Here is a 16,005-nt window from a genome sequence, read left to right on the forward strand (position 1 = left end):
TATGGACCATGAGATCATGACCTGAGCTGAAACCATACGTTCAACTGACTGAGCCACCCAGGCGCCCCTTCACTCAGATATTCAAAAAATAGTAAAAGGGGGTTTAGGAGAACAAAAGTTAAAACTAATGGGATAGAATTGTTAAAATTGAGAGATCATAGAATTAGCATTTTATCATTGCTGAGCTTAAATTAAAGAGCTGAGGGGTACCTGGGTTGCTCGGTCGGTTAAGCCTCTGACTCTTGGCCGTGGCTCAGGTCATGATCTTGAAGATGGTGAGGTTGGGGCCCATGTTGAGCTCCGTGATGACATTTCAGAGCCTACTTAGGATTCTCTCCCTCCCTGTCTCTCTGCTCCTCGCCTCCTCCCCACTCCTGTACACCCACGGTGGGCACACTCTCTTTCAAAATAAATAAACTTTAAAAAGAAAGCACCAAAATATTCTGATAACGCTTTCAGTGTTTCAGCTGTTCTGACAACATGGCACACGCTTTGCGTCTGAGAGGCACCTGCAAAACCTGATCTTCAGAACTTGGCTATGACTTTTTTCTTTCAAGGTCAACAGTATTTGAGTTATGTGTTTGAGTAACTGCACCGAATTAACCTCAGACTTTGAAGTCTGGAACATTCAATCTGGTGTGAGGTATTAAAGAAATTGTCAGAATTGTGACATGCATGTGTCACAAAATAGCTGAAAACTATTCCAAAGAAAGCAGGTTAATATGTTTTCTGCTTCAAGTCTTCAATTCTTTAATGCTCTGGAAATCACTTTGAAACATAGAAATGTACATTAAATATAGATATATTGCTATGTAGTGACAATGGAACACACATATTTAAAATTTTTTAAATGTTTGTTTACTTTTTGAGTGAGAGTAATAGAGCATGAGCAGGGCAGGAGCAGAGAGAAAGGGAGACAGAATCTGAAATAGGCTCCAGGCTCCAAGCTATCAGCACAGAACCTGACGTAGGGCTTGAACTCATGAACCGCAAGATCATGACGTGAGCCAAAGTTGGATGCTTAACTGCTTGAGCCACTTAGGTGCCCCGTGAAGACACATTTTTTAAAAGAAAGGTATGTTGTTTCTTTATTTTTTCATATACTTTTTTATTAAATTTTTTTTTTGAGAAAGAGACAGAGTACAGGCAGGGGAGGGGCAGAGAGAGAGGGACACACAGAATCTGAAGCAGGCTCCAGGCTCTGAGCTGTCAGCCCAGAGCCCGACACAGGGCTCGAACCCACAAACTGAAGTCATGACCTGCGCTGAAGTTGGGCACTTAACCTACTGAGCCATCCAGGTGCCCCTGTTTCTCTTTTTAAAAATATTTATTTTGAGCGAGAGAGAGTGCACACGGGGGGTGGAGGGAAAGAGAGTGACAGAGAGAGAGAGATAGAGAGATAGAATATTTTAAGCAGCCTCCATGCTCAGTGCAGAGCCTGGCATGTGGCTTGATCTCACAAAGCTTGAGATCATGACTTAAGCTGAAATCAAGTGTCAGATGCTTAACCGACTGAGCCACCCAGGCATCCGAAAAGTATATTGTTTCTTAATAATTAGATGTTGCTTACTGCTTTACCTAATGTTCCTAATCAGGAAAAAAAATGCTTTCAACTTTTCATGCAAAGCTTATAGGGTATATTCCTAAAAGAATCTCAGTAATATTTCTCCTAGCCTTTTTTTTTTAATGAGGGAGGAGCTATACTTTTTTTTTAAATTGAGATACAGTTGACGTATAACATGTGCATTTCAGGTGCGTAACATGACGATTTGGTACTCGTATGTACTGAGAAGTGATCACCACAATGCCGAGTTGACATCGGTCACCATCCACAGTCACAATTTTTTTTCTACTTCCTCAGCACCTTTCAAACTCTGTCGTCACCAAGCTGCACATGACATCCCCAGGACTTACTTATTTGATAACTGGAAGTTTGCCCCTTTGGACCTCCCACGTGTAGCCTTTTCTTCTAGCCTCTTGGGAAGCAGGAAAATTTGAAGTGATTTTGTCCTGCTCTTGGAAGCTGCAGCAGATGAGGGTACTTGGTGATGGATTACACGTATGTAGTGTTGAGCCAAGCTATAAAAATATCTCGGGCACACGGCCCAGCCATGTGCCAATGTCAGGCTGCTCTCTGATGACAGAGGGAAGTCTGTGGGAGGAGCCCTGTTGCCCAAGAGAACACACGGACTCATTTGTGTCCGTACCCATTCTGGGTTGAGAAATCGAGACCACCCAAAGGAAGGTTTTCTTGCAAAACAGTGTCCCTCAAAACACGATTGTTTCTTGGTGTGCGTGCGTGCGTCTGTGTTTTCCTTTGGATTAAGCGACCTTTGGCTGGGTGGCCGAGCGTTCTCAGAACAAACAAGGCTCTGGGCCTCGGCAAGTCCGGCCCACTTCACTCTCCGCCCCCAGCCTCCTCCTGTGAGTCAGAGATATGATGGCCCAGGCTGATTCTAAGCTCCCCGTGGCTATGGCACCCTTCGATGGGAAAAGAAAAAAAAAAATAGGGAAGAGAAAGACCGGTCAGGTCTAGGTGAAGTCATCCCAATAAAGGTTAATGGCTGGGCGGCGATACCTTCTCACACCACTGGAGAGAAAATGCTTGCTCCCCGCCGCCTGTCACGGCACTGGGACTAAGAGGTGACCTGTTTATTTTTAGAAGGGGACAGTCATAATAACACGGCTCTTCGCCTCATTCAAAGCAGGCAGGTGCCTTGGACGTTTGTAAACACCTACTTTCTGAAGAAGGGAGGAGCGCCTTTTTTTTTTTTTTTTCAAAAGGGAAAGAACTTGAGGGCCGGAGCTCTTCCGTCCTGACACTTGCTGTCGGGTGGAGAAGCAGCCAGTGTAGCACACGAGTGCTACAGCCTTGTCCCCTCGGCCGTTAGCTTTCCAGGGCAGAGATGCCTGAAGGTGACGACTTTGGACCAGGCCAAAGGTAATTGTGATATATGTTTACTTTTCTTGAGTCTTTTTCATTTGCTAGTTATCTTCTTAAAGAGCATTATCACTCATGGCAAAAGTAGGTTAAAATAACAAAAAAAAAATGAGGAATGCTACCCCTCAATTCCAGGAAACTGAAGGAAACAGACCTAAAATTAACATACACTTAGGAACATATGCGAATAAGTGTTTTTCTTAAGCGAGGAAGGCATGGCCTATAATTTTACAGACTGTTTCCCCTACACCGTGTCGAAGCCACTTGAATTTTTGGATGATCTTTAACTTTCAATAATGATTGTTGGAAATCGAAGCTAGTGAATATTTTGTAAGATGTTTGAACATTTCTAAAGGTGACACATTAAACCAATAGACCAACTAGGACATTACGATACTTTCTTTTTGGCCATGGTTCTTATCTTTGGAAATGTGATTGGTGGTCCCCTCCCCCGCCTCCCACCATGCAGTAAATTAATTGTATCAGTGGTTTTATTCACATGGAACTCTAAGAAGGGGGAGAGTCAGGAAGAGGAACAGGCAGTTGGTCCTGCTAATCCAGGCAAGACATGTGCCCATCATGAAAGTCTGTTTCTAGCCCCGTGGCTGTGTTCATAAATGGCGTGTGGAGCAGTTTCACTGGCGGGCTAAGGAGGGTCACTGAGATTCAGAGAGGAAGGAGAAAGAAAGCTGTTAAAACAGGAAAGGAGTTCAATGGCAGTCCTGTTGTCAGGAAAAGTGGAAACTGCTAACTCTTTAGGAACAGGAATGCCAAAATATTTTTTTGTCCTCCTACGAAGGATAAGCATCCCTTAAAGGCACAGCATAGGGAATCCAGTTAGTGTTATTGTGACAGTGCTGTGCGGTGACAGGGGGTAGCTGTGCTTGTGGTGGGTGCCGCATGATGTATAGGCTTGTCCAGTCACTGTGTTGTGCGTCTGAGAGCAACGTAACGTTGTGTGTCCTCTGTGCTCCGCCTCAAAAGAAAATAAAGATACCCATCCCTTTTCAGCCATGGCTGTATGGGGAGTGTGTGTGTGTGTGTGTGTGTGTGTGTGTGCGTGCGTGCGTGTGCAGTATAATCAGGTGTACTCATGTCCTTAAAAGCTTCTGTTTAGTTTTCTAGTCTTTATTTTCTTCCCTATTCCTTTCCAGTACATTAAAGGAGACGTTCAGGTGACATTTCACTTAATAATGAAACAACTTTCTATATAAAATGAGACGTTAAATCAAGTACCTAAAGATGGCACTTCTAAAAGTGCCTGGATTCAGCACATGGACTGTCTAGTTAGGAAAACATTTTCAGGGAAGTGTAAATGCCAGTTTAGGTTTGAGATGACGGGTGATCTGAGTCTGTGCCCCCACCCCCATGTCATTTCAACACGCTGAACGCAGGGCTTTGTCTTTTTCTCTTCGCGTCACGGCGTTTCTCCCAGCTGTCTGCATAGAATTCTGCACAGGACAGGCGTTTTTAATGAATATTTGTTGCAGGGAATGTATTTAGAAAGCATTTTAACACCTGCAGTAAATACTTCGGGAGTCTGATGCTCTCAGAAACTGAAGGGAGAGATTTGGCAGAAATGTAGTAAATGTGTCCTTAATGAAAGGTAGCATTATCACAATTAAATAGTAAGAGATTGTTGATAATTATAAATATTTGGAACGGACTGTTTTAGATGTAAACAAACATAAGATCTTTTGCTAAGAATGTCTTACTGGTTACCAAGGATACACGGGCAAGAAGGCGGCTCTAAATATATACAACATACATACATATGTGTGTAACTATTACTAGGTATATATACATCTAATAGTTCTCATTACCAGGGACTAGTAATATATTTTCTGAAAATGGGAAGCTCCTTCTCACTCCTTCCAAGAAGTGGACCCTGCCCCGACTTTTTTTATTTTGATAAGATAAATGTCAGCTCTTAACAGTTAGAGGTTTTCTATACAATATACTCATATGTTCCCCCCCTCTCTGTGCAGTGAGCAAGGGCACCCTGGCCAGGGGAAATTTTAGAGCGAGGCCAGAAATAAAATATTACCCTTGAGGGGGAATTTTAGTCTTGCTATATTTGAGGTTGGATGCCGTTGGATAACTCGTGGTGCTGTGTCTGAAAGAGAAATAAGTGTTTCCGTCTTGTGGGGGCTGACAACATGTGTCCTAAGCCCTCACGCTCTTCCGGTTCTGGGTGAATTTCACATTCCGGCTTCTTCTTGTTACTTTAGTCCCACTTTGCTATTTGGTGACCCGAATGGTAGCAGGCCGTGTGTGCAGCCGGCAGTTGGCTACATTGGCATTTCGAGTAGGGAATCGGTGGAAGCCAAATGCTGTGGAGCCCCAGGCCCCTGAGGCCCGACTGCCGACTGCACCGAGGGTCAGGGCGCCGGGGCCCATCTGATAGTCCCCACGTGGATGGCCATGAGCACAAGTGCCTGGAGGGGAAGGGGCGGAGGAAGAGGAGGGTCCTTGCTGTTTATCTCGTTGCCAGAAATAGACGCTCTTGGGAAAAGCTTCCACAGACTGTGCCGGTGTCAAGGTCAGGAGGTGAGGGGAGAGGGTGTGAACGATGCCGTTCGGAAGCCAGTAGGGAAGGCGGAAACCCAAGCAGGAAGCACGGGGTGCCAAAGGAGAAGGAAAAAATGGGGGGGGGGGTGGTAACCAGTGAAGAGCCAGGTACAAGAAGTGTGAGGAAAATTACCCACTGACCAGAGACCCGGCCCTGCACGGTTCTGTGCACGGTTCCCTGCTGGCCTCCACCTTGGAGGGGCAGCCTGGCCCTCAGGTGGGGAGCGGGGAGGCTTAGGTAGGTGACCCGTTTCCTATTCCAGCTGCCAGGAGGGGGTGGGGACCCTAGGCTACCAAGACTGAGTTGTACACATGCCTCATCATAGACGCCTTCCCACAGGAGAGCGTTGCGTCCGCACCCTCCCCGGGTCACTGCACGCATCACTCAAGTGCTGCATCGGAGCCCCTTCCTGTGCCGGGGGTCAGGGCGATGACTTAGGCCCCCGCTTTCACAGGACAGACCGTCTGAATGGGGGAGACGGATACTTAACAAGTTAAAAAATAAGGAAAGAATGATTTTTTTTTAAGGAAAGAATAGATTTATTTAAAGTTTATTTTGAGAGACACAGAGCAGGGGAGGGGGAGGGGGGGGGACAGAATCGCAAGCAGGCTCCGGGCGGCACTGCATGCAGAGCTCGATGCAGGGCTCAAACCCACGAAACCGTGAGATCATGGCCTGAGCTGAAATGGAGAGTCGGATGCTGAACCAAGTCGCCCAGGTGCCCCAGGAAAGAGTATGTTATATACTAAGGGCTAAACATTTTCTTAGCGGTAACGTGGGGAATGCTTGGTGTGTGTGATAGGAAGGAGCCTTTCGGAAAGCCTCTCCGAGGGGTGTCCTGGAGCCAGGGTTTGAAGGAGCCGGTCACATGGGGGGTGGGCAGAGCAGAGCAGGAGGCGGACCCAGCACAAGCACTGATCCCTAGAGGGGCGCACAGGGATGCCCGCTAGACACAGAGGGGCAGGGGTGGAGGCCAGTGCTGGGCCAGGCGTGGCATCCTTGGTTGGAGGCTGCGTGTTATTCAGAGAGGTGAGACTTCATTAAAGGGTTTGGAGCAAGGGGGCTGGGGACGCGGGGCCACCTGTGTTCTTCAGGGACATTACGAGGTGACACGCCTCTGTGAGTTGGCCCGAGAGCCTCAGGGCCACTTACAACTTCGCTGGGAGCACGGCTCCTGATGCGTAAAAATGCTAAGTTTTGGACCATCCCAGCTTCGTAAGTTGGGAATTAGCTGGAAAGGTATTTCAGAAATCAGAATAAATGAGACATCAAGAAAATCCGAGGATACAGATCGATCGGTTGGAAAGACAGCACTATTTGTGATGGGAGTTTGTGGTCACTGCCGGGTCCCCTGGGCGATGTTACAGCCCTGTCCCAGGTGCTGGAACTTCAGAGCCTTACCTTCACAGAAAGAGAACAGCTTTATTATTTTTTTAAATGTCTGTTTACTTTTGAGAAACAGAGAGAGAGGGAGAGGGCACAAACACAGGTGGGGCAGGGGCAGAGAGAGGGGAGACAAAGGATGGGAAGCAGGCTCGTGGAGACAGGAGAGAGCCTGGCGGGAGGGTTCAGACTCAGGAACCGCAAGATCACGACCCGAGTCAGACTTGGACATGGAACGGAGGCACCCAGGTGCCCTGGAAGAGAGCGACTTTACAGAGAGTCTGACCCCGTGGGGTGAGCTCTGAGTGTGTGACAGGCTCCAGTGTCGTTTTATTTGTACAGGTAGCGTGTAAATCCATGGTAAAGCGGGGTGAGCTAGGGTCCTGCTGACCGGGGGACAGGGAAAGCGCACTGATTGGATGCCCCCTTGAAAATCCCAAGTAGCATTTAAAAAAATTTTTTTAACATTTTTATTTTTATTATTGAGAGACAGAGAGACAGAGCATGAGCAGGGGAGGGGCAGAGAGAGGGGGAGACACAGAATCTGAAGCAGGCTCCAGGCTCTGAGCTGTCAGCACAGAGCCTGACACGGGGCTCAAACTCCCAACTGTGAGATTATGGCCTGAACCCAAGTCGGAGGCTTGACCACCTGAGCCCCCCAGGTGCCCCCAGGTAGCGGTTGTTCTTAGATTGTCCGGTAGCATCTGCTTGTGTTGTACCCAGGTCTGATCCTTATCCAGTGAGTGGAATATCATCTAAAGGACAATATGCCTTTTTAGCGATTAAGAAACAAAATATTGGCTGCTAACATGGACTGTCTGAAGCATGGTTGTTTGACTTGTCAAATGCCAGAGTAAAGTCTTAAAAATTTGATTGAAAAAGGTCCCTGAGCCTCTAAAACTGTAACTGTGTAATAGCAGTTTCGACTGCCCCCCATATGGCGCCGCCTTGTTCTGGAAGGGTTTCCACAGCCATTAGGTGACGGAGTTGCTGTTTGAAGGCAGACAGCGGACTGAGCCTGTGAAGCTAGACACATCCAGTTAGGTGGTGGTGACACATTGGGTGGGCTTGATGCTCAGAAAGGGCCGTCTGGTTGGCGCACAGGATGGGGGAGACTAGCTGGAAGTGAGTGAGAGAAGTATGAAGGGCCCCTCATTTAGCCTTGTCGGGAATGCCGTGCTGGTTCCTATTTAACATCCAGCTTTCTGGGGCGGGGGAGGGGGAGAGGAAGCTTGATCTTTAAGCATTTGTTGATTCCCTTTCACGCCACCCACCTGAGGTCACCAAAAGTGGAATGGGGAAAAGACCCCTCGCAAGCCGGAGGGGTCAAGGCCAGCACACAAAGTGATTGTGGGCTGATGTAAGAGTGCCAAGTCCTAAGTGTGCTATTTCCTCCTCGTTTATATTCCCTAAGGAATACGAGGCGTTCTGTAAAGGTTTGTTGAAGGAATTAGTGATTCATTCCTCTTCCATCTTCCAACACAGTCACGGAAAATCTCTCTCAGGCAGAGAAACTGTTTACCGCTTGTGCAATCCTGCTTGGACCCAGCTGCGCTAATATTTGCAATTGATTAAGAACGCGGGGAACACAGCAGTCTGCCCTTGCTGCGTGCAGGTTGCTGGTGTGTGAGATCTCTTGATCGCCCATGAATCGGAGGCACATCTCTCCAAGCTTTGAAGCTCCGCCCACCCCCCAACCAAAGCTTCCGCTAATCAACCTCCTGTTCAAGCTGATTACTATTTTACAGACATGGGGTGACATTCTTTGCCATCCCTAAATTGTGATAGAGGTCTCTTTGGCTTCAAATGCCCGGGGTGGGGAGGGTGGGCTACCCCTGCTGCATGGTGGCCATGGAGAGATCTGTCCCAGGGATGTCCTACAGAGAAGCCCATTGTGGCAGCGTTTTTTACTCCCAGCCTCTGTCCTCCCCTCATGAGCAGATCGGTGGCAAGAGCCATTCAGTTGTCTTCCTGAATCTCTTCACTGTACATCTGCGTCCCAAGGAAGTCCATTGGGTGCAAATGTCATAATTTTCATTTAAGGAAATAAAAATAGTATGGGGAAAATGAATAAGAAGAAGAAAGGATCATCTGTAGTCCTAGGACTCTAAAAAAGTCCTGTTAGGTTTTATTTTGTAGCACTTTGGACAGATTTTCTTGGCGAAATTACGGTCATTGTATATGATAGTGCAGTTTTGTATACTGGATTTCCCCCCACCATGGGCACTTCCCCAGTGGTATATAAGCACTTTGCATTTTTAATGCCTGCAAAATATTCTCATCTTTGGATTTTCCCATATCTATAATTACTATATTATTGGACACTGTTTTTTCATATAAATGCGAGTGACATATACCACTTTAATTTTTTCTAATTTGGGGATTGTTTGAGCAAAGCGTATGAAATATGAGCTGCCGGTTTCCTGAGGACTGGACCCAGAACCATTTCCACCACATACCCTGTTGGTCAAGCATCCAAGGAATCTGGAGTTCAAGAGAGAGGAAGTGGGCCTCACTTTTCCTCGGGAAGAGCATCCAAGAATTTGGGAGTTTATTTTAAAACTTATAAAAAGAAAAAAAGGTTAACTTAATATTTATAAAATACGTATCGCCTCTCATTTGAGAAGATGCCTAAGGTGAAACTTTGGATCTGGCTTCTTCCAGAATCACAAACCAATGACATTTCTTCCTAAAAGGGGAGCAGTCCAGTGTCTGGTTGCTTGATGAATATCCTTCCTTGTGTAGAACAGCTCTGCAGTTAGCGGAAGCTTGTACCTCTAGACATAAGCACTCAACTATTTTAACCAGTCGATAGAGTAACTACAGCCGTGGTCTTGGAATTATGCAAAGCTTTTTTTAGTCCTGGCTCCTGGTCCCAGCCTCACCGTTTACTAACTTGGTGACCTTGGGCAAGTTTCTTAACCTCTCGCTTTATCAGTAAAATGGGGATAGTAACACTTACTTTATAGGTTTGTTTCATAGATCAAATATGGTAGCCACACTAAATATTTAGTTCAGTGAATGACACATTGTAAGGCCTCAGAAAGTAGTGAAAAGCAATAATACGTAAGTTAAACACTCCCTCGAGCAGTACAAAATAGGTCCCCCTTGAGTGAAAGCACTTAGCCACCTGTGGGATGATCCTTGTGAATATCGCGATCGCCGGTCGTGACCTATATGGAGGATACGCGTCACATGCAGGCCATTCGTTCTGTCCAGGTGGTGGCCTTGGCCAGGGATGGGTGCAGAATTGCCCGCTGCATTCCAGGCTGGTCAGGTCTAGATGGTCTGTGTGTTCTTTCTGTTTGGGATAGAGCCGTGAGGGTTGTGTGTTTGATTCGCAGTGTTGTGACCCTTCCCAGGATTGCTTTAACCCAAGCAAGCATGAGTATAATGTCACAGACCCGTGTGGAGTGAAAGTATTTACCTCTTTGGGGGAAGTGAGGATGTCTGCCCAACGCATCTTTCGCTGAGCTGAGTATCCACAAGAGGAAGTTCAGGTTCAGGACATACACGTGTCTCTTGTCCAAGTGGTTTGTTTTTAATCTTATGAACCTGGTGCTCTTGTAAATGATCACATTTCCATCTCTGATATTCCCATTTGGAGGTAAAATTAGAGCTCATCTCTAACAAGAATGTGGAACCCTCTGGAACACACATTCACATCTTCTTCTTCCTCTGGGATTTCTTATTTTCCTTCCCATCAGGTTAGTAGTCCCTGCCCCTGCCCCACTCCTGCCCCACTCCTGCCCCATGGCCACGGCCACGTAGGCTGCGTGTTCAGGTATCCTGCTGAGGGAGGAGGAGTCCATCCCTGGCTCTAACTCCGAGCTGTGGGGCCGTGTGTCCTGGATGGAGCTGCATCATATTGTTCAAACACCTCTTGTTTTGTGTGTGCTTCTAGCAATAACCTAAATCCTTTGTGAGCTGGAGGGAGACACAGTTGTTGTCAAGGAAGTGGCCTCGGCCACACACAAGTTAACGATACACACATATAAGAAGAAACAGAAAATTAAGAGCTCCATCCGCCCCGTTTTTAACTTGGACTAGGAGACAAAAAGCGATTCAGTTGTAGAGTAGGCAAGTCAAGGGCCAGGGCCAGGGTGAAAGGAACACAATGCCTCAGTTTTGTGTTTGAGAAAATGGGGCATTGGCTGGCCGTGCTGAAAGAAAGGTTTCAACTAAAATCCGGGGATTTCAGTTTGTTTCTGGGGCTGCCTGGCCCCTTGGCGACCCAGTAGGCATGGCTAACAGGAAACGGCTGAGGCTCAAGAGGAAAGACCTCCAGGCAGACAGGAGTTAAAGCTGTTTTTCTTTTCTTTTCTTTTCTTTTCTTTCTTTTCCCCAGTGGTTCTTGTGAAACCACCAGTAAACCCCGAATGGGAAAATAAAAATGACCTCCTGGGGACTTGCTGGCTTCTGGCTCGTAGGCCAGAGTAATGTTCCGTCATTGAGTGTCTTCTGTGAGTGAGAGGAAGTCTGGCACTGCGGCCCTACCCCTGATCTGCCCTGGCCTGTGTTTTTCCTAATTTCCTGTCCTCCCCTCGTTCCTCCACGGCCTCTCGAATCCGTGTGCTCCCCTCAGACCTTGATGCAGGGAGCTGCCTGCTCTCGCTCGCACGGCCCGCCGTCGCCTTGAGTCCCACGCTGGCAGAACCTGCTCATAGCAACATGTGGCACGACCTCTAGGTCACAGAGTGTTCTGATGCAGACGTTGGGAAACAGCGGGGTAGAGAGTGTCCCGGATGGATGTCCCTGGAAGAAAGCGCAAGTGAGGTGGTGGGCAGGAGGACAGGTGGGTGACCGGGCTTCACAGGGACGAGCTAATCCCCTCGTTAGGGACACAGATGAAGTAACCACCTTGGAAGGAGCCTTCTGTGAACCTTCCAAGCCAGACCAAGCTCTCTTCCCTACTTCAGCCAAGTGTTTGCGGGGTTGGCCTGCCCAGGGTGTGATTGTCACCCACTGGGTAAAGGCCACCAAGTGCTGTTAAGGATGTTGCCCTAGGCTTTAGCAGGACTGGGGGAGGAATTGCCGCATGCTGAGTTTTTGCCTTGGAAGGGAGGACTGCCATCGTGAGTGTCTGACGTGGAAGAGGTTAGGGAAAGACTCAATCCCCCAGGTGTCCCTTCTCCCTGGCTACTGACTTAGGAAGCGTCACTGCATCGCAAGGGTGGAGACTGGTGCTCCAGAGTCGGGCACCCACCCACGTGTGGTGGTGCCCAAAGAGCATCACATCGTCACCCCCAGTGTGATGTGGCCTCCTGGACAGCTGTGAACGGAACAGAAAGCTGTGCACAAATATTGCTCTGTGACTCAGGCAGTGGCCTCTCATGGTGGTGTTTTAGTTGAAATGTAGGTAAATGCCTTATTTGGAAAAGAAAACAAACCCATCTATCAGTGGAGCATCTTCATATTATGCCTATAAAAATTATAATTAACTCCATTTTCAGATGGGGAAGAGAGTGTAAGGGAGTTTCTATTTTTCTGGACATCAGTGGTGTTTGCTTCTTAGAGTATATCTCTTCCTCTGGGAGGATCACAAACTATGTGGCATATGTCTGTTTAAATATGGGTCCCTTTATGCTAGAAGTTCACAGAGTATTTCTGAAGTAGCTTGTAGCATAAGTGGCAGAGATATTTCCTTCCAAAGCCATTGGACTGAACATGGATTGTACATAGTCATCGTTTCTCCATTCAGAAGTATTTTGGACACTTCCTTTTAGAAGCATATTTGTTTGTTCCAAGGAAGGTTTCAAGATGTAGATTTTGTTATAAAAGGAACACACATGAGTCGCCTAGGTAGCTCAGTCGGTTAAGCCTCTAACTTCAGCACAGGTCATGATCTCATGGTTCATGGGTTCGAGCCCTGCGTCGGGCTCTGTGCTGACAGCTCAGAGCCTGGAGCCTGTCTTTGGATTCTGTGTCTCCCTCTCTCTCTGACCTTCCCCTGCTCATGCTGTCTGTCTGTCTCTCTCTCTCTCATAAATAAATAGAACATTAAAAATTAATTAATTAAATAAATAAATAAAAGGAACACACATGTAGATAAATTATAAACCTAGAATGAACCTATTGGCTTGCTCACACAGGAAGAGATTTACTCCGAAGTAAGACGCAGCAAGCATTGGCACCAGCCAGAGGAGAATGACAGTTTGCGTTTGGGGCACAGCCAAGGGGAAGGCGGGAGCTGTCGGGTTATAAGGCCCGTGTTGAGGGTTTGATGGCATGTGGCTTTATTCTCTCATGTCGGCTCCTGTGCGCTGGAAATGGTGCCTGGAGTTTTGATAAGGGCTGGGGATCCTGGTCAAGAACGTGGTCTGTCGTGCTTGGGGAGGGCGGAGCGGTTGTGCGGGTGAAGCACAGGGCATCAGGGTGTGGGTGGGGAGTACGGGCCCAGCAATGGTCTTTATTAATTTAGGTAAATTTTTAAAGACTCCAAAAGCCTTCAAGGCTATTGATGGCACGTTGCCTTTTTCCTTCCCGTTAGTTAACGACCTTCTAAAGCTTGAGACCTTAGCAGCTTTACCTGGGAAGACCCTGAGGGGAGATGTCTCTTTGCTAAAACCCGGATAAACTTCTAGAGCAAGGTCTGTTTCAAGATCAGAAGGAAACCTTTCTCATTGTGATACTTCCAGTCAAATCCGGCTTCGGTGACAGCTTCACCAGTACCCTGCTAAGAACTTGTGTGCTTGTACTTCATTTCTTACTAACAGCAGGGCTCTCTCGCGCCTAACTGTGGTCCAGTGGGCTGAGGAGGCTGGGGAGTTGGAGCCACCAAGACCTGGGGTTTGATCCTGGTGCTGCCACTTCTTGGCTGTGTCAGCTGTCACATCTGGAAAATGGGGGCACCTTACCCACCTTATTAGATGGAAGTGAGGATTAGAGAGAATGTAATAAAACTCCTCATCACAGTTGCTAGCCCTCGGTACATGCCCGATACATGGGAGGGGTTCTGGTAGCACCCAGTTAGCTGCACGGCACCCGGTTAGCTGGTGGAGCTCATCAGTGGCTTCCATTGTTGCTGCGTAGCCGCATGGCTCAGGCCCGTGGCACCCTGCACCTAGCAGCCTAGTGCAGCTCACAGGTCATGTCCACACCGCAGCCTGGTTTTGTAGGTCATGCGTTATCAGATCACAGCCATTCTCTGTCATTCACAAGTTGTCTTTGGCCCCGTGCTCAGTGACTGGATTGCTATCAGGGCCCTTTACAGAAGACGTTTGTCTGCTCTACTGTGGAACTGCTTCCACCATTTGAGTTGTGTTCTTAGCAAGTCAGTGTGTTTGTTCTCCAGTCTCTTAATGCTATGGTAATTGCATAATTGTTTAATTACAAATGACGTACGTTGATGAAATAAAGATCAAAGGACTATTGTAGGGGATTCTGCCAGCTGTTCCCAAATACCTAGTTTCCCTTCCTCTGGTAATAGCATCCTAGGTTTTAGCTGAATGATGACCTCCAGTCATTGAATTATGTTTCCTAGGCTCTCTTGCAGCTATGTATGGCCATGTAGCTACGTTCCAGCCAGCAGGAGGTGGGCGGAAGCCTCGCCTGCCTCTGTCAGCATGGCCTTTAGGAAATGAGTGCCCTCCACCCCCCTTCCCCCTTCCTGCTGGCTACAAGCAGACTAGGTGGCGTGGCAGGAGCTGAGTTAATAGTCTTGGGCCATGCGGTGAAGTGCGATGTTGAGAGTCTCTGAGCAAAAAAGCTACAAAGACCTTGGGTCGCTCCAGCCTCACAGAGATCCCACATCAGCCCCGGACAGCCATACTCTGCTGTATGTGAGGGAGAAACGAAATTGCTCTGGTTGAAACCACTGTCGTTTTGACATTTGGTAGAATAGGTGAACTTACATCCCAATACATAACCTATGAAAACTAAGTTGAATGCATGTGAGAGAGGAAGAGAAGTTGCCTTTTTTAAAAAGTGGACAAATAAGGAAAGGTGGGTAGAGTTTGGGCAAAGAAGTGTGGAATGATCCTTTGACCTATTTGAGTTGTCATTAAATGTTTGGTCCTCTTTCAGTAAGTGAACTGAGGGGCGCCTGGGGGGCGCAGTCAGTTAAAGTGTCCAACTTCAGCTCAGGTCATGATCTCATGGTTTGTGAGTTGGAGCCCCACATCAGGCTCTGTTCTGACAGCTCAGAGCCTGGAGCCTGCTTTGGATTCTGTATCTCCTTCTCTCTCTGCGCCTCCCCCACTCGTGTTCTGTCTCTGTCTTTCAAAAATAAATCAATGTTAAAAAAATTTTTTTTAAGTAAGTGAAATGAGAAATCATGGTTTGTTCATAGGGGTGTGTTTTATGCAAGAAAATCAATCTTTGTTCCAAACCCTAATTAATTTGGCAATTTTGTAACTCCCCCAGCACATCTAGGTAAGCTCATATTTACTGGACTGAGTTGAATGTCCCAAGAGTGTTCTACTTGGTGTGTTAGTCCCCAGCGAGCATTCAAGCTATACCCTGAGTCTAAGAATAGTTATACCAACTGCGTGCTAATATGGTTTAGAATTAATATATAACCTATACCATCCTAGAGAAGGGAAGGAAGAAGTTACCTAATCCTAAAAGAGCAGCTTAAAAGTGACCACTGTTTGCAATACATAAGGATAGGATATGGTAGCCTTTTTAAACCTGATGATCCAAATCTGAGAAAGGAAACTTTAAACCCTCCTGTGTAATTAGGCCCTGAGGTTTACAGCACATACTGATTTTGGTAAATTCGCCTTTGCATTCTTCTTCTTCTCCTCCTCCTCCTCCTCCTCCTCCTCCTCCTCCTCCTCCTCCTCCTCCTCCTCCTTCTTCTTCTTCTTCTTCTTCTCCTCCTCCTCCTCCTCCTCCTCCTCCTCCTCCTCCTCCTCCTTCTTCTTCTTTTTAAAACTTAAGGATTTTTAAAAAATGTATTTATCATTGAGAGACAGAACATGATCATGGTAGGGGCAGACAGAGAGAGACACAGATTCTGAGGCAGGCTCCAGGCTCTGAGCTGTCAGCACAGAGCCTGATATGGGGCTCGAACCCACAGTCCGTAAGACCATGAGATCATGACCTGAGCTGATATCGGACGCTCAACTGACTGAGCTACCCAGGTGCCCCTCTTTTTTTTTTTTTT

General features: G+C 47.2%; 1 protein-coding gene across 1 annotated transcript in view; it reads left to right on the forward strand.

Moving 5' to 3' along the window:
* Positions 1 to 2,812: 2,812 nt before the first annotated feature.
* Positions 2,813 to 16,005, forward strand: part of RETREG1 (reticulophagy regulator 1) — a 34,428-nt gene continuing 21,235 nt past the window's right edge. The window contains exon 1 of the mRNA XM_029941063.1: positions 2,813 to 2,941. Within this exon, the coding sequence (XP_029796923.1) occupies positions 2,907 to 2,941 (35 nt within the window). The 5' untranslated portion in view covers positions 2,813 to 2,906. The remainder of the gene's footprint in view (positions 2,942 to 16,005) is intronic.

This window comes from Suricata suricatta, chromosome 6, assembly GCF_006229205.1.
Source record: "Suricata suricatta isolate VVHF042 chromosome 6, meerkat_22Aug2017_6uvM2_HiC, whole genome shotgun sequence".
Taxonomy (NCBI): Eukaryota; Metazoa; Chordata; class Mammalia; order Carnivora; family Herpestidae; genus Suricata; species Suricata suricatta.